Source organism: Rhyacophila brunnea, unplaced genomic scaffold (assembly GCF_057557595.1).
Source record: "Rhyacophila brunnea isolate RB1 unplaced genomic scaffold, BYU_Rbru_1.0 scaffold_18, whole genome shotgun sequence".
In the NCBI taxonomy this organism is placed as follows: Eukaryota; Metazoa; Arthropoda; class Insecta; order Trichoptera; family Rhyacophilidae; genus Rhyacophila; species Rhyacophila brunnea.
The window spans coordinates 8,504,859-8,525,142 of record NW_028232837.1 but is presented as its reverse complement, the minus strand read 5'-3'; the positions used below and the strand labels follow the sequence as shown (position 1 = coordinate 8,525,142).

The following is a 20,284-nucleotide window of genomic DNA, read 5'->3' as shown; positions in this document are numbered from 1 at the left end:
TTAAAATACGGCTTATTATCGTCATTTTACAACGTTTTTCTTAGCTCGTATTCTTATTTGTCCGGTACAAATCTTCCAATCAATTTTTAACTGATTTCCCGACTAGCTAGACGTTTGAAACTTTTAGAATATATCAGATCACGATGCTAATGCATTTTTTAAATACTTTTAGCCATCTTTAAGTAGAATTAAATTCATTTTCAGTTAATTCTGTTTTGTATGAAAAGTTATTTCGACACCATATTGGTTGCTAGGGGTCTGAGGTCTTACTTTGGAAATCAAAATGACATGTCAAAATGACATTTCAGTATTATTTCTATCAAGTATATTTTTTTGATCGTTTAAGCTAGTCAAGTCAAGTTTATGTGATTCAACAGAAAATTTTAAAACGTTGTATATAAAAAGTTCTTTTTATCTTGATTCATTATTAATTCTATTACTTAATTTCTTATTATTACTTATTAAAATTCCGACAACAGATCGTCTTTCATTATCTACCCCTTCTGTCAAAAAAGTGAGGTTATTTATCTCTACACAGTGTTGCCGTATTTCAAATAATTCCAGTGTTGCATAGTGTCAAATATAATATTTTCATTTGATTTTAGGACGAAAATTTAACAATAGTAAAAAAAGCAACCGAAGCAGTGGAGCACTACACATTTTCGGTGCTCCGGCTCCGCTCATGCTTCCGATAAAACCTCATTGCTCCACTGCTCCGCTCCTGCTCCAGCAATCTCCTTTAACAGCACTAGAGTAAATACCTAATCATAATGAACTTAGAAAAATGGTCACCATGGCGTAAATCAGAATGAAAATTGAGCGATGTTAATATTTGTGGAGTTTACCAGCTTAAGCATACTTCATGCGCATGCTAAATAATTACAAATGTATTAAGATAACTTACATAATATAAGGCTCATTCTGTTTATAATCCAAAGTATTTGGTCATTCATTACATAGCAGAAACTTACTAAAGACAGTATGGGATAAAACAATATTGATTCATTACAATGTCTTCGGACGTTAAAATATTTTTTGCAAATTATAATAATTTTTGTCATTAAATTTCACCCCGCATCTGCTTTTGATTAAGGGGATGATACGCTATACACTTTTAATTATTGAAAGATTTCTTACATTTCCATAACAGTGTCCAATTGGGTGGGGGTTAGCCGAATTCCAGCTAGAGATATAGCACGACAGAAGTTCATGCGGGAGATCACAGAACTCTTCAGGGGATCGTGCTGTTCGAAGAAGTATTGTAGACCTATCCTCTCCCGACTCACCTGAAAGAAAATTAATTTGTTCAGTGTTTGTTTTCCCCTTCTGATTCTTGAATTTGTTAAATTTTCCATTAACCATCATTTAGAAGAAATGGCGCACACAATCGATTTATAGTATGTGACACCCGAGTTCGTGAGCAGATACAGCAGCCTTCGGTGATTGAGGTTATCATGAAGAGACGCTTTACGTTTCTGGGACACGTATTCCGGATGCCGCCAAAGAGTGCGACACTTCGTACCCTTGTGGAACAGCCTCAAGGGTTCCGTCGCCGTGGCCGGCCCTCCCTCACCCTGCAGCGGTGCTACAAGAGCGACCTACGTGCTGCAGGTCTGATATGGCGAGAGGCGCAAGAGTTGGCGATGGACCGAGGGAAGTGGCGTGAATTTGTGCTTGCCCTATGCCCCAATGTTGGGACGTGACAGGGTGGAAGAAAAAGATGTTCAAAGTTAGGCATATCCAATTTCAAGTATGCTGTGATCTACTTACTATATGGTATTGCTGGCAACGGATGGTACTCGTATCTAAGAATAAAAGATGTTTAAAATTCCCTACAACGCCATTTTTATGGGGATCGCTGCCTATGTTGCAAGTGTATGGTATAAGGTTATCCAAAAAAAAAGTGTTGTAATCCGTGGATCTCTTTTAAGTGGGCCACGCAATACTCTGCTGTCAATCACAAAGTCTCACTTATACAATTTATGGTAAATTCGGGTAGTGAGGAATAATATACAGTGGTGGTATTTTATTGGTTTTATAGCATAGACGACAATGCGTCAGTTGTAAGGTTGAGTAAACCTCTACACTTCTTTGTCTTGACTGGCGTTCTTCCTCTCGATCTGCATATACAGGTACGCGGCAAACGTCACCTCCCCTCCCCGCCTTGGTGGTCAACAACTATACACGACGAAACAGACTATTCTTCTAATGACGCAGCGCTAAAGACCCTAAAAAAAGGGGTGCCTCCACCAAAGGCAGGCACACCATATATTTTTTTTTCACTTGTCAAATTGCGAATGGAGTCAACAGTAGTCTAGTGAAATCTATGCAGTCTATAAGGAAATATTGATTTTAAACCTGATAATAATATATCTCTGTTTTATAAAGTGTCCAATTCAAATAGGTAGTATTAAAAATCAACAAAGTGGCGTTTAAACAATAAATTAGTGTGTTAGTTATCCAAGAGCTCTTAGCGTAATTATTATAAGTGAGGAATAGAAAATACTTTAAATTTAGTAATTTAATAAAGTAATTTAATTATACCAAATGCACGTTTCGATTTAATTCAAACAAACTTAATCTCGGTGTACCCATGAAAACCGAGAAGTAGGAAATACCAAAACTTTCTAAGTAACATATTGTACATATAAGTAGTACAACTTTAATTTAAAAACTTTAAAAGGTGCGTGTTGGAACTTTTCCACTGAAAACATTGCAGCGGCTTGCAGCGGCTTGCAGCGGCCCCAAGAGTAATAATGTACTAGTGAAGCATTATATAATAAATATTATTATTAAACCTTATTACGTTAAAATATTTCAGTTTTACTGATGGCATATGATATGATATTGTGTATTAGTGTATTTTGTGTCATAAGTATTTTTGTTTTATTTTAATAATTTATTGACACTCAATATGACTACACTAGTGGCGAAAGGTGGAGGTAGGCTGTTAGGATCCACCATAAATAGTGCACACTAAACTTTGTCAGACATGCGTATTTGTTTTCATTGAAATAAGACTACAATTTACAGATGGTGTTGGTTACTTTTTAAAATTCAATTAAACCTATTTAAATTAAAAAAAATATGTTATATAAATGATTATACCACAAATCTCTCCGGAGTATAGTAGGTACCTCAATGATATCTCGATATTAAACTTATATTATTATTGATAATAATAAAATATACCATGAATGACACACCTTTCAAAATAAAATATATAAAAAAAAACATTAAACTGGTTTTTATGAAATAAATATGAAGATAATTTATAATTAATTATCTTGAATGCAACTTTTCCAAGAATTATTACTAATCCACTATTATCTAAAGCCGTGTTGTATCCAATAACAAAGATTATCAATGTAATACACAAAATATTCGTTCTAGATTTTGTACGGCAAGGAATTTCCAAGTTTTTTTTTTACACAATGCGAATGGATAAGAAATAATCTAGCCATAAAAAAATGATAGTACATTTTGAGTTAAAACCGGTAGCCTCTACGAAGAAAACATGTATCAAGAACAAAGTTTTTAAATAATAACCGTAGATTAAGATCACATTTAGTCATTGAATTTACCCAATACTGTAAACCAGTGGTGCATATAGCTCGGCGTGTAATTAAATTTATTGAGACCCTCCGACTAAATGAAATACTTGAGCAAAATAATTACAAGATAAAAATAACTTTTTATATACCTCGTTTTTAAATTTCTGTTGAATCATATAAACTTGACAATTCTATGTATTAATAAATATTTTTTTTTTGTACTTGATAGAAATACTGAATAAATATAGAATACTGAAATGTCATTTTGACATTTCATATTGATTTCTATGGTAACGCACGTATATATTAATAATTTAGATGCTAGGACCCCCTTAGCAACCAATCATAGTGTTTTACTTTTTACGAACTTTTTCCGAAATAATTTTCCATACACAGAATTAACTGAAAATGAATCCAATTCTGCTTAAAGATGGTTAAAAGTATTAAAATAATGCATTGTCATCGTGTTCTGATATATTCTAAAAAATTCAAATGCTATCTAGTCGGGAAGTTGAAAATCGATTGTAAGATTTACAACTTCCCGATAATATAAAAACGTGGTAAAAAATGGTACAAGTCGGCTTAACCGCCGCCGCTCGCCTAACCACTGAGCTGTGACTGCCGCCGCACCGGCTGCACCCAGTGCCGCCACCGCCTGCTCCAGAACGTCTCGAGCCAAACGTGCCGCATTGCGCAGGCTGTCCCTGATTGCTCGTGATAGCCTGGAGAGGTCGCCGACGACGGGCCGCCCGCCGTGCCGATATGTACCTATTCGCCAGCTACGCTGTTCTGCACTGACGCTGCAACTTTGACAGTTAGAATCATTTGTCTCTTTAAGGGCCCACATGCCCCACGTAGGTCAAAATGGAGATTTTATGCTATTTTCAGAGCATAACCCTGGACATTCTTTAAACGTTGTAGATAATCTATTTATATAATTTTGAAGTTTTCGGTTCAGTACATGTTCAAACACGCGCATTAACATGATTTTACTCGCTACTTCACTTATCGTTTGTAAATTTATGGCTACGGCCGTATGTAGTAGCTTAACCACTGGGAAATGCTAATAGAAATGGCGTATTTTAAAAAACACTACCTTATTCTTAAGTCAATAATTATTATAAAGCAATCATTATTCGTATGATGTTTATCACATTTGAATGGTCAAAGACATAGCTTATGATCAGTATCTTTAGAATTATCTTCAAATGTGTTAATCGTGCCCATTTTTTGAATAATAAAATGCCCAATTCTTGCCAAATTCAAGATCAATAATAAATATAATTTTTTATGATAAATATTTCACTATATAACGTTAACATTAATTTAACAAATGGTTTTATAAATGCGTTTAAAAATTTATAAACCTAAAAAATCTTAACACCGCTGCACTTGGATGTACTGAAATATGACTATATTCTAAAACATTAGATCGAGAGGTTTACAAGAATACTATTTTATGTACTTACATAATAAAAATACTTTATGCAGTCATCAAATGTTTAAAATAAATATAAAGGATAATAAGAAGGCTTCAAAATTATATAAATAGATTATCCTACAACGTTTAAGGAATGTCCAGGCTTATGCTCTGTAAATACCATAAAATCTCCATTTTCACCTACGTGGCGCACGTGGGCCGTTAACTAACATCAGTGCTTTACGTTATACCACAGTGCCAGTATAACTTCGGTGTCGCCGCGGAGAAGTGCCCTTGCCATTGATTTACCTTATTTTCCCGTTTACACGTGCATGGATGTAAAATGTGCACGGTAAGAAAATGTATGGGGAAACATGTATTATCCTGCAGTTGGCAAGATTGCGTGTATAAATCAAACAAGATTGAAAGATTCCGAATTTCCAATGCGACAGTAAGATTATTTTCGATCTGCGCCTGCGCAGTAGAGTGATCGTAGCGAACCTGCCGGCAGAAAAACGAACTAATCATTTTGAGCTCCGATTTTCAATACAACCTGTCAGATATAAGCAGTATAACATATAAATAAAAATTATTAAAAAATAAAATATAAAGATATAAGTAGTATAAAATGGCAACATCGCGTCTCGTTTACTCTTGAAGAATGAGATTGTAGAGACAGTCAGCTTTTTTACGTGTAAACAGTTATTGTCATGACAGTTTAAAATAAGCACGATTGCCGAAAGTAATTCTATGCATGTGTACAGGCGCTATTCCTCTAACCTCGCTGTAAAATAAATCCATATACATTCTATCGTGCGTTTCTGTTTTCCACCCCCGCCTCTATGGCCTTGTCATTGTCACGGTCCGCAATCTCCGCCTAAGAGCGAAGAAGGGCGGTGACAATGTTTTTAGAATCACTTGGTATATTTAACTAAAAAATGACAAAATTTCCAAACGTGAGATATTACTCTAGCTAGGCGACTCGGTTACAATGTAAATTTTACGAAATTATAATTTTAATTTCACACAATTATTGGTACAGATTTGACAGACAAAAAAGTCAACGACAGACGATGTGAAGATAACAAAATTATTAGAATTTATAGATTCATAATAATTTTAATAATATCTAGGTATTAATTATTAAGAACAAGATTAGACGTGGAAAAGCCAATATTTTAAAAAAAATGATTGCGACACTTAAAAGTCTGCATAGTGACACACGCCACATTAAGATGGTACTTTGAAATAATTAATTAGAATCAACAATACAGAGTACTATATAGATAAGAAATTTGTTTTGTTATGGTTGCAATAACTGATGTGATTGATAATACGATTATAATCGGAAAAAGTACCAAGAAAACGAATAAATGCAAAAAAAATATATTCTGTTCCTTCCACTGAAATATTGCGTCACTTCATAAATTGGATCAGATAATCAGATTAGTTTTTTTTTTAAATTGAATATTTGAAAACTAGTTATCTTAGCCAGCTCTCACATCAGAACTCGTCCGTCTGCAACGTGTCGAATACGTCAACATGACGTCATCGTTATTCACAAAACAGATGTTGCCAAATGGAGCACCGCAGATTGGTCGAATGTGACTTTTGCGAAAAAAAACAGCTTTTGTTGCAATCGACAAGTTGCATGATTCTCGGGCTGCGAGTCGAAAACGCCAGAACGCATACGAAAACCTACGAATTGATCGTTCTTATACCGGCTCGCCGATCGTCGCTAGGTAGATGTGCACGGTCTTCATATGCAACACAGGATCGACGTTCTTGGAAAGTTTAATTTATGTCTGTGCGGCAGACGAGGCGATATTACACGTGAGAGCCGGCTTATTGTCGTCAAGGTCGATGACTGAAGAAAACACGCAGATGATTAAGCCGCGACCAGGAGACGAAGGAGGCTCGAGTTGACTTGTAGCTCCATCGTAAGAAGAGGAAGGATAAGTCAAAAGTGATGGCCTGATTCGCGTAGACAACAACATAACACCGGTAACACGGTTCGACTCGCTCACTGAATCTCGAAAATAGCTTAAAGTTAGTGTTATTCATTTCTGCAGCGGAAAGTTAGTTAGTTTACGTCAGAAAAGTTGCCAACAGGTAAAAATACATTAAAATAATTTACGTTTTAACAAGTTATGACACATTTTATTATGTTGACAACTTTAATCAGCGCGCGCACATGCGATTAATTAATATACTACAAAAGTCAAAAGGTCAACAAGTTACTGAATTAGGTAGGTTTTACACTTTTTGTCAACATACTAATATGCCATTTACGTAACATGAAACGTCCATTAAATATAATTTTTGTTATCATAGTTAATTACAAAAAATAACAATGATAGCAATCCGTTGAACGGACTCGTACCGTTGTAAATAATTCTATTTATCTCACATTAATTGCGATTATTTAAAATACATTTTTATCTTCCGAATCACAAATAATAATCTTGAGTACCGAATGCGAATTCATCTGTTTGCAATATCTTTATTAATTTTGTCAGTACTACATTTCATTAGCGAAGGGTGGAATTATGGATAAGTATATGGTTAGTGGATCCGCCATAAATAGGACACATTAAACTTTGTTAGCCGTACGTATTTGTTTTTATTGAACTAAGACGACAATTTACAGATATTGGTTAGTTCTTAAAAATCATTTTTTTCGTCCATGTCCGATCCTAATAAGATCATATGAGCCTCCATAGAGTGGAGGTTTGTATTAACATATTTTGTTTTTAGAAATGGATGTCAGCCACTTCATCAACCTATTAGGTTCCATACTCTGACTCATACACAAATTGAAAAACAAGATGTGTACTTCTCAGACCCAGGATTCGAACCTGGTATCCATGACGCTATAGGCCGACGCTTAAGGTGACGCATCAGTGAAACGGCAAATAGTTTTCAACTGTAGGCGCGACGAAATTTTGGACTCGCTCGCATTCAGTGAGAGAACGTCGAGCTGGAAATACGTCACTTTGCTTCGTGATGGCGACGGCCCAATTAATTCTTAAATCGTGTATAGATGACTAAAAACGTTACCCATTTACTTTAAAAAGAAAACATGTCAATGAATATATTATTATTGTTACTAATAGAACAAAAAACAGAACATAAAATGGACGTATGTTGGATTTATATGACAAATATTATTTCGTTTGACAGGCGTCATTTGCACCCGCGACCCGCAATCCGCGCATCGCCTAGCAACGATCTTTTTAGACTGTGCCTCAACTGATGTACGGCCTTAAACCATAATAGTTTTAGTATACTTTTGGCGATACGACAAAATTGTGCACACTTTTTCATTCACTTTTATTTGTTTTCGTTGAAATTAGAATACATTATTATACCATATTGTAGACTCATTACCTTCAAATTCGTTAAGCCCTACCTAAACCAAACTATAATAGATAAAAAATATTATTCTATCTATAAAATATCCACAGTTATGTATGATTTAATTGTATAATTTTAGATATTTTATAGATAGACACGTATTTTTTGACTATTATTTATTATGGCTTGGCTTCGCAGGGTTTAATTAACTTTTAACAACTAACCAACACCATCTGTAAATTGTAGACTTATTTCAATGAAAACAAATACTTATGACTGAAAAAGTTTAATGTGCACTATTTATGGCTGATCTTAACAGCCTACATCCACCCTTTGCCACTGCTACATTTAAATGTGTGTTTTTGAACATTGACTATAGTTTATTGAGCATACATAATTTGAAAATACATTAAAGAAATAAATAACCATTGGATAAAATATTTTTGAAATTTAATAATAAGTTAACTAAAAACTTAAACTAATTAACATCATTAATGATGCTTATTATTTCAGCTTTAACGGTCCGCGAAATATCTCTCAAATTTTAACTTTTATTCAATTAATTGAATTGTATCAAACCTTATTCTTTATTTCGGCTATAATGCACCCGATGTCTTTTTCATGGTCTTTATAGGTCGGCGCTGGCCATCTTGCCGCTTCCAGTGTTTTGCGAAAATCTTTCATAACCCGTGGTGGTCCAACTTCAATCTCGAGCTATAAAAGTAAGCAGAAAGATAAGATTATCAACAAAAATCGAAGAGTTTGGACCATGGCCCCACATATTGAAGCGGGCTCCCAAGCTACAATCTTCGGCGGCCCCCCTACCTATCGCTAAGGTTAGAAGCAGTGTGACGATCTAAAGTTGTGTATTCCAATTAGTGTTAGAAGTAAAATTTAGGGTATTTTATAACGATTTTTTGTATTGAATTTCTCTTGAATTATGAAGTTGAAGAATATCGACAAACAATCAAATATTGCATCGCACAAGCACATATATTTAATATTAGTCTGTTTGAAACGAAAAAGTGCCGCAGGCGACATTTTTTTGCTATTAGTGCAATTTTGTAATGTATATGTGCAATGTGTGTCAATTGGCTGGTCGGTCCGCCACGCCGGGCGATTCCTATGTCATTTTAATATTACATCTACGGTGACCATATTTTCTTAACGGAAATGAATAGGGGTAATATTATTATAATTGAGATTTTGGAGGTTATTTAGGTCTTTCCAGAAAATTTAACTCCAGAATTACAAAAATAAATATTATTTCTATCTATTAACTGTTCCTGTTTATTTTGTTTTTTGTTTAGTTTATTTCATTTTCCCCCAAAGAGAGACACCCATATATCTTGGCTTCGCAAAAATTAAGTTCGATTTTATAAATAATGGACAAATCTGGATTCTTAAGAAAAAAACGCAAAATACACTGTTCTCAAATAAAAATATATGTTCTGAAATAAAGAAAGAACGGTTGCAGTAATTACAATACGAGATGCAGATTCCGCAACGTTGTTAGCGTGGTAGAAATGGTAGCCATGGAGAAAATAGTATTCTGTAAGTTGGCGTAAATTGAGGGACGATGATTTTTGTCCATGTGACGGCCACATATCTCAAACTGTGTGGCATATCATCAACGACTGCCCTATACTAGAAAAGTAGCGTTGGACTCTCAGGACTCTATGTAGATAGCATAATCATGTAATTGACCTCCAAAAACCTTACGAAATACTAAACAACAAAACAATACAAGAACACTACACAAAATATTTAATTATGGCTATAAAGAAAATTAAAGATATAAATGGAGGAACATAATTAACTATACATCAATGCAACTAACCCTCCCAACCACCTTGTACGAAAAAGCAAGGGCATGATTATTTATATAATATATAAACATGGTACAAATACAAATTTTCTATTCATTGTTTAGTTCCAATCCACTCATTTTTTTTTCAAACATCGTTCAAATATTGACATCAGAAATGGCGGGTCAAATTATCCCCCTCCCCTCCCTTTTTTTGCAGCTCGGAATCTAAGAATGGAGTTAAAATTAAAAAAAAATATTAGTCACCTGTTGCAGAAATTTTATGTAGTCGAATGCCCCATCTCTGTCGAAGTTTTCCTCTAGCTGCTCCAAGCCTTCGATGGGGTGTCGCAGACCGCAACGTAGCAACACTCCCAGAAGTTGCTCGCTGTTCACGCGACCCAAGTTCAGACTGAAAGCAACATTTACGATCTACATACAACAATAATATGTTCAACGTGGATTTATTTATTTTAGCATTATGGCAGTCTGCAGATCAATACCTTTTTTAACACATGGACAACACTAATCTCGCGTTGTGGTAAAATTTGTTGTTACGTTGGATTCAGCTAGTCGTATTATTTTGCTCTACGTCCGCATATATTTTAATTCCCTTACCGCGTGACATATTGAAATGGTGTACTATTAAAGGAGAAACTAAACATGTGTTTCAACCCGATATCTGTACCTAGAGTTGGGTATTTCCCGAGAAAATCTCAATCTCGAGATTCGGGATTTCCCGAAATGATGTAACTTTGAATTCTCGAGATTCAGGATTTCCAGAAAAGAGTTCTCGACAATTCTCGAGATATCGGGAAATTTAAAAAAAACCCGAAAATCAATGTAAAAAGAGACAAATTCCAAAAAATATGTTTCTTTTCATTTATGTAAGAAGACAAACAAATAGAAGTAGGAAAACAAAAATAATTCAAAACATTACTTATTAAAATAGAATTTCAAAAAACACACACTGTCAATCGCTGCGTCTGAGAATCGCGCACGCTTTTAAGGTACAAAATTACCTGATGTTGAAAAATTACGCTCACTTTGAGTCGACGTTGACTTAATTGTGTTAAATACCCCGATCAGTCTTTGAAAATTTTGTATTGTATGTCCACTTTTTTCATATAAAAAAACGTTTTTTCAATTATTAATATTTGATAATAAAGAAATCCCGAATCCCGAGAAAAGATACTCGAGATCCAGGATTTCCCGAAATGTTAAAAATTTCAATTCTCGAGATTCGGGATCAAAAATCTCGAAAATTTCTCGAGAATTCCGGAAACCCAACTCTATATCTACCTACCTTACTTAATCTAAAATATCATAATATACATTCAGCGCATGAAATGGAAACTTTTACGAACCGGAGCGCTCAATAATTTTCCGAAAATAAGAACATGTTTATCTAATTTTATGTATATTTTATAAAAAATGAGAGTGTTAGATTATTTGTACATCTCCTAGGCCCCTAGGTAGATCAGATGGTCAAATTATATTTTCCACGAGACAGAGCGATACTTTCGGGGATTATATCTGAGCTCCGGTACGTTCCGGTCAATTTCGAGTAATGCTATAAAAAGGTCCCCGACCTCTGGCCTAATCAAAAGTCGGCCGGTGCAGAGGCACGTGGCCACCGCACACATAAGGGAAGGAAGCGGCGCCTTTGTCAGAGATTATCGCTTAGATCACGCGTCGTACACTTGAGCTGGCGTGCCATTGATCACGTCGTCCAATGGATGATACATTTCTGTGAGTAACAATTTAATATGACTCAAGTCACACATTGTATCGGTTAGATTAGGGGTACCCAACCCAAATCGTTTAGTGGGTTTGCGAAAAAAAATATTACTGAGCTTAGGTGGGCCACACATATAAAAAAAAATCAGTGTGTGTACTTATGTACGCGCGTTAGAAGTTATACTTCTTTGGCGTAACAAAACAAAAACAAAACTTGTGATAACCTAGATTCTTCGACTAGCTCTTAATTATCTTGTTAAATTACACACTCAAGAAAAAGGAACGCTTATTGGAACGACGTTGGTTTATTTCTATACACTTCAACTTATATTACTAAATTATATAATTATTTATCGTTGTTTTTATTTTAAAAGTAACAACTGCCACTATTACGTTTAATAGTTTGTTTATGTTAGGAATTACAAATGGCTGAGAATAATAAATTCGCTGCCTAGGCAACGGCACAATTTTAAACTATAATATTATACAGTATAATCGTCACGATTGCGTTATCATACTGTGGCGTAAAGGTATTGCGTTTGGCTGATAACCGAGTAATCGTGGATTGAATCCAACCGAGTGCGATTTTTTTCGTGTGAAAAACTAAATTATGTGTTACATGTCATATGCCAAAAATACACTCTGATCTGATTTTTCAAACGCGCCTAAAGAAGTATAACTTCAAAAACAAAGAACTTATTCAAAATATTTTATTACCTTATAATTAATGTGACACTTGTTTTTGTTTATTATTTGATATAATTTTCATATCGACTCGTAATTTAGCCAACGCACATCGCAGTTGATTGGTAGTGTTTTCATCGAGCATCCTGCTGCGACACATTTTAACTACATTTAATTTCGAAAAGAACGATTTGCAACGATATGTAGTCCCAAATGCTGCTGTAATGCACATTGCCAGTCGTTTTAATTTTGGTAAATTATCTTCGAGGATATATTTCTGATAAAAGAAAGCTTATTCCCTTAGAATAGAACATGCACTTTAACTTTGTGCTTGATTGCAGTTGTATCAGTAAATTTAGAGGCGCTGATTCCACCTCTACGTTAAAAGGAGTTAAGAATATTTTGAACATTTCTTCATACTTTTGCATAAATGCGAATCTGGTATCGAATTCTTTAATTAATTTTGTGACTTCATTAATATAATTTAAAAAAATCTTTACTGTCACTATTAAGTACGGAGTGTGTGGAGCCAGCATAATCATTAAACAGGTACTAGCACGCAGCACAACAAGAAAGAATTTCACAAAATATAATATCAATATGGTAAGTTTATGAGATTTTTTTATTGTATGAATGCTAAAATGCAACACAATATAGAAAGCAGAAAACTTAAATTATTGGACCGCAAAAAGTCTTCATTTGGTCCGCGGGTTGGGCATGCCTGGGTTAGATACATACATGCAGTGTTGCCAGCCGAGAAAACCATACCACTTTGAGTAAAAAAGGAAGTTATTTGTCAAGAAAATCATAGAGTCCCAAAACCTTAACATTCCGTGTCGTATTTAGCGACGTATAGGCCCGACGCAATCACAGATTTTGAGACCCACTACGATAAAAAACGAACAAGCAAATTTAATCAAAATCTTTAATATAATTATATCTTATATACTTCCACTAATAAAAATTCGTGTACAAGGAATTTACTATCAAATATGTATAATTTAATATTGGAAGTACATATCTGATTAATTTTCTGTGCAGCGCATGGCCTGCTTAGTCTCACGGGATGTCACTGATTTCAACATGATTTAAAATTGTAATCCAAATTCATATTGTTTAAGAAAAGCTAGCTATTTGCAGGTTGCGTACTTGTTTACTATCTCTAACTATTAGGTACACCTATTTTTAATTTCATCAGATCTATAGAAACACTTTCTACAACATATTTTTTGACAAGAGACGTGAAAATAACTCGCTCTACTACGAGTGAACGATTATAAAAAAAAAGTTTTATTATCATATATTTTAATAATTTATTAAAAGGTCCGCTTTTAAATCTCGTGACGACTCAATTGAGTCATGTTGCATTACAGAAACGCGCCACACGAGATAATGAAGTTTAGCGTAAGAACCGAGAAGAGTGGAGATGTCAACGATCCAGCAGTGGATCGAGAGCGGCTAATGAGATGAGGGTAATGATCAAATTTATATTACAGTCAAAATCACATAATGTAATAGTGATTTAATTATTAATTTCTTACTAAAATTGAACTAAGCGCCACATTATGTACTTGTTTATTGGAATAAAACAGTTAGTACCAGAGTTTATGTACTGTGTGCTGATTAATCGAACTTTATAACGGTTTCAAGTGCAAATAGTTCGATAACACAATATAGTTACAAATTCCTTGAAACGTACGTTTATCTGATCTATAAATAGCCAAAACTACTTAATTAATGATATAAAGAGACAATCCTATAAATAATCATATCTGTATTTTTACACCGCATATCATACTATGTAGACAAAGAATGTACAACAATATGTACTTAGTTTGATAAAAGTATTATCTAGGACAGCGATAACCAAACTGAGAGACGCGGAGAGTTGCTAAGGGAGGCGAGAAAAGTTTCACACAATCCACTTAAAACTAGTATCCATATTTTCATACAGTGAAAGTGACGTGACAAATATTTATTTAAATATGTAGATGTTGAATTTTTTTAAAATTGAAGAAAAAATTAATATAGCCACAGGTTTGCAGTTTGCAAATGCATAGTTTATATAAAACGTCCGCTAGTTATAAACTATACAACAGTCCTATAAAAGGTTGTTTGAAAACCTGTCTGAAAATATGGAGACAAATGAAGTCTGAATAAAAGGGTCAAATCATAATGTTGAAATTTGACGCAAGTTTGTTTAGGAACGATAATTTTGTTGTATTTGGTTGATATTTAAAAAAAAATGAGTGAATAAATCAATGCAAGGACCACTAATGCATTCACTGATTTAAAAAGACAAAGTGAAGGCATTCATAAAAATTTGGAGCTTAGGTAATCAAAATTACAAAAAAAAAATAAGTTCGCCATGTATCCACATTTAAATTATTTCTACGCCAGATAAATATTGAAGCAAACAAAAATCTATTTACTGAGTTCTTGGTCAGTTTGATAATGCACTATTAACATTATTTTATTAATAGTAAAAAAGAAATTATACTAATGGTTTCATAAATGCGTTTAAAAATTAATAAACGTAAAAAATCTTAACACCACTGCACAGTTATGTACCGAAATATGACTATATTCTAAAACATTAGAGCGAGAGGTTTAAAAGAATACTATTTTATATAACAAAAATACTTTATACAGTCATCAAATGTTTAAAATAACTACAAAGGATAATAAGGCTTCAAAATTAAATAAATAGATTATCTACAACGTTTAAGGAGTGTCCAGGATCATGGTTTGAAAATACAATAAAAACTCAATTTTGACCTTCGACGAGCATGTCCCCCCTGTAACGAATTATCATATTGAAAAATAAAATAAAACCCTCAGAAACATATCCACATATTAGTAAAAAAGTTGAACTGAGTCGAACTACAACTCACATCTTTCGCCATTTGGGAGAGTGGTCTTATCCTATGAGCTATCCATCCGTCGATGATTCATGCAAATTATCACTAATAACTACGCTATTTGAAGTAGGTACCTACACAGAGGTTCGCCAAATGAAAGATTTAAAATTATGAACAGGTATAAATTGTTGTCGCCAACAGTTGCTCACCGATCATAGTCAACAAAGAATGGCCGCAAGTTGATCGAGTGACAATCCACGAGTTGCCTTATCGCCTCCGGGATGACGTTATGATTAGTCTTAGGTTCGATCTTCCTTCTTTCCAATGTGGACTGGACGTCAATATCTGGATGTTTTTCCAAGTTCTTTATGGTAAATACTGAAAAACATACATGTTTTATTTGTATGACATATGGTTACGTGGTGAAATTTTCTCTCCTCTAGTTATATTACTAATATTCTACTTCTACTACAACAGCGAGAGATTGACCAGGACATGATTTATTTATATTTGAAGAGTTGGTATATTAATTCAAAGAAAAACCTTCTCATTAGCCAGTTTATGTTGCTATCAGTAGCGAAGGGTGGAGGTAGACTGTAAAGATACGCCATAAATCGTACACATTAAACTTTGTTAGTCATACGTATTCGTTTTTATTGAACTAAGACTTGAATTTACAGATGGTATTGGTTAGTTATTAAAAATCAATTAAACTCTGCCTAAACCAAACCATAACAGTTTTGGTATATTTTGGGCGATACAACAAAATTGTGCACAGTTTTTCATGCATACTTATTTGTTTTCGTAGGATTGAGAATACATATTATAAATATTGTTGGTTCATTTTTTTAAATTCATTAAGCCCTGCCTAAGCCAAACAATAATAGATAAAAAATATTATTTTATCTATAAAAATTATGTATGATTTAATTGCATAATTTTAGATATTTATGGATAAACGAGTATTTTTTGACTGTTATCTACTATGGCTTGGTTTTCGTAGGGCTTAATTGAATTTTAAATACTAATAACAACATTTGTAAATTGTGGTCTTATTTCAATGAAAAAAAAATACGTATGACTGACAAAGTTTAGTGTGCATTATTTATGGCGGATCTTAACAGCCTACCTCCACCCTTCGCCACGGGTAGTTATTAATACCAAACTTATAAATACCCTAAACTGGACACCAACAACCCAGGACACTAAACCAAGAGATATCACGGAGACTTAAAGCTTTCGAAATGTGGCTGTACAGACGCACTTTAAAATTCCTTGGACTGACCGGGTGACAAATGTTGAAGTTCTCAATCGAATGGGGAAGGACCGAGAAGTTCTACGTAGTATCAAAACCAGAAAACTACAGTACCTCGGCCACATTATGAGAGGACAAAAATACAGCATTCCCCAACTTGGCATTCAAGGAAAGATCAATGGGAAGCGTAGCAGAAGACGGCGCCGCATTTCGTGGCTTAAGAACATCCGTGATTGGTACGAGGGCTGCTCCACTGAACTGTTCCGGGTAGCAGACGACAAAGATAAGATCGCCTTGATAGTGGCCGACCTCCGCTAGGGGATGGCACAATAAGAAGAAGAATACATACCCTGAAATGTATGCCCAAATTCCCCATCGGAAGCCCAAACATAATCAGAACTAAATTTAGTACCTAGAAAATGTATGCTGTTTCTCTCCGCGTCCCTTGTATAAAAAAAAATAGTGCCTAACTTAAATTTTTTATCAAAGCCATCAACGAACTTTCTAGAAATTTGCACCACCCGAAAGACACACACACCAATACAACAGATAGTTATAAAAACTAATACGGAAACGACACTCTTCAAGAGGGGCTGGCGGAATGGATAGTCTGCAGGACGCGGCTAGACCGCCGAAATTTAGTTTGCTATAGCATAATATAATACGTATAACAGCCCAAAATCTCAACACTTCGTTAACCCTAGTTACAACCCCTTACGACGTATACCACGTGTGTAGTATACTTAATTGTCCGATATTTATAAATACACCCAATATTTTCTGTTCAAAATATCAAATAATAATATATCAAGCCTCTTTTAATAAAAAATAACCGTGTGATCCTAATCTCTACAAAAGCTACCCACACGCTTATACAAAAAAATAATAATCACAAGATAAAAAGAACTTTTAATATACCAGGTATTTAAATTTTCTGTTGAATCATATAAACTTGACAATTATATGTATTAATAAATACTTTTTTTTGTAGTTGATACAAATACTGAATAAATATAGAATACTGAAATGTCATTTTGACATTTCATATTGATTTCCATAGTAACGCACGTATATATTAATAATTTAGTTGCTAGGACCCCCTTAGTAACCAATAATAGTGTTTTATTTTTTACGAATTTTTTCCGAAATAACTTTCCATACAAAAGAGAATTAACTGAAAATGAATTCAATTCTGCTTAAATATGGCTAAAAGTAATAAAAGAATGCATTGTCATCGTGTTCTGATATATTCTAAAAGTTTCGAATGTCTAGCTAGTCGGGAAGTTAGTTAAAAATCGATTGCAAGATTTGTATTGGACAAAGAAGAAAAAAATTGTAATGAACACACAAGAATACGAGTTAATAAAAACGTGGTAATGAAGAACTCCATGAGTATCACCCACCAGAATCCAGCATGGAGCAATGTCACTACATATTACATACAATGCATTGGGAACATTTTCACCGCAAGAATAAGAAGTTTACGTGAAGAATAATAATGATAATCATTATTAATTGAAAACATTTATATAATTTTTCATTAACAATCATAATCAATATCTAAAAGGAATAAAACAATTATTGACATCAAAGAAACAATCAACCGAACTTGAACTCCAGACCACGCAATTAATTTTATCTGTGAGTAAAAGATAACCCGATTTCTTTATCGACTGATTATTGATCGAATCAGTTGAACGCAATTATTTATTAAATATAAATAAAACAAATTACAAAGAGATTTAATAACTTGTATAATTGGGAAACTGAGGTTTATAATTTTCCAGGTGCATACTAAGGTACCTGACCAAATTGAGAAAATCGATTTCAAAGTAAAACCTGTTACTGTAAATTTTACATATCTAATTCAACATTATTGTAAAAATGTCTTATTATTTTCAAATAATCCATTATTATTATTAACATGATTTGATATTTTTTTATGCTTAATAGAATTTTTAGTTCATCAAATAATGTAAATAGCAGAACAAAACATTCTAATTAAAGTATAACGCTGCTTCAGTACAAGGGTACACTATTTTACAAAATGTCTATTGTGAGTTATGAATTACAAAATATGGAGAATCAATTGAAGTTTCTGGGCAAAGCTGCACTATTTTTGTATAAATTTATTTTACCATAATATTTCAGATACTTTTGTATGCCATCAACATGAATATCAAAGAAGTATAATAATTGTTTTAGTGCAATACTACACTTTATTACATAAATTGATTTAATTTTAGTATGGGAAGGAATTTAAGGTGGTTCTTTAAAATTTTAAATAAAATGTTCATTTTTTCAGGATATTTACGTTAATATACCGAAAAATGTCTAATTACCCTCTTATTGGTATTCAAAAACTTTGACAGCCATTATCTTCACAGGTTTGTTATAATTTCCTTAGCAACGTATTAACAACGTACTTACGTTGCTATTGAGATAATAACAATATTTTACAATATCTACCTAGATAAGTTTATGGAATACAATAACATTTTAGGAATAAAATGCTTTTAACTTATCATAAAAAGCGGTTACTCGTTTGAATCATTTTTCACTCATAAATAGCTAAGTGGTGATTTAAAAACAACAACTAAATACACAAGTTTTTAAAATTATCTATGTTTATCGGATATCCTGTACCTACTTACCAGTACCTCAATTATTTGATAATCTTTTTGTATTAAGGACCTGCTATACTTAGCGATTCCAGGACGTTTGTATTAATATGGTAACATTGGCAAATAATATAGAAAAATTAATACTCCGTGTCAGCAGCAATGATTGCATTCTTTTTAAATGAAAAAGAAAATGGCATCCTTGCTATTGACATCGCCAGTTACTTAGTTACGCATTGTTGTTTGTAGATCTAAAAAAATACGGTTTATTTATTGTATACAAAGTAAATGGAAGGCGATTTTATCTCAAAACGGGCCACAAGAATGAAGCTTGCTTCAAAATAATATGCAATTATTTTCAATTGATTTAATCGTTAGCCCCAGTAGCATTTTCAGCTTCATTCTATTGATTTAAAAGGTCCGTCTGCATAAAATATGGTGTTTGTTCAACATCTTTGGTAAATCATCAGCCTATTCGCTCCTAAATGGGGCATATTATATGGGTTCCTCTGGATGGATGTTATTTACAGTTTTTTTCTACGAGGAATATTTACTTTAACTATAAATATTTGTATCAAAGACACGTTGAAAGAACAATACGCACCGCGCATTGTGCAATATCAGAATTCCCCGCTCTATTTATTGATCCCAAAAACCCGATAGGTATTGGAAATGATGATATTATTATAATATATCTCAGGATATTAAAAAAAATAACGTATTTCTGAGAATCAAAACGATATACCACATGTCATGAAAATAAGCGTTTGTTAATCCCATACCTGGTTAGATAGGTTTTAAAGGTTTTAAGTTATTGATATTGAAAGCCGTCAGATTCTAAATAAATCCTCATAACTTGGATTCTATATATTGAACATACATAACTTGAAAATACCTCAGATATAATATACCTACCCACTAGAAAAAATCATATTTGAAAAAAAATACGAAACTCGACGGGGTTTGAACTCGTATATAATAACCA

The 20,284-nt window shown here is 33.5% G+C and overlaps 1 protein-coding gene across 1 annotated transcript in view; it reads right to left on the bottom strand.

The window, feature by feature from the left end:
- LOC147073172 (uncharacterized) overlaps positions 1–20,284 on the bottom strand; it is a 33,564-nt gene that overhangs the window by 3,255 nt on the left and 10,025 nt on the right. The window contains exons 7-9 of the mRNA XM_085945616.1: positions 15,633–15,801; positions 10,406–10,550; positions 1,138–1,286 (exon numbers count right to left, since the gene is read on the bottom strand). Coding sequence (XP_085801742.1) covers positions 1,138–1,286; positions 10,406–10,550; positions 15,633–15,801 — 463 coding nt within the window. The remainder of the gene's footprint in view (positions 1–1,137; positions 1,287–10,405; positions 10,551–15,632; positions 15,802–20,284) is intronic.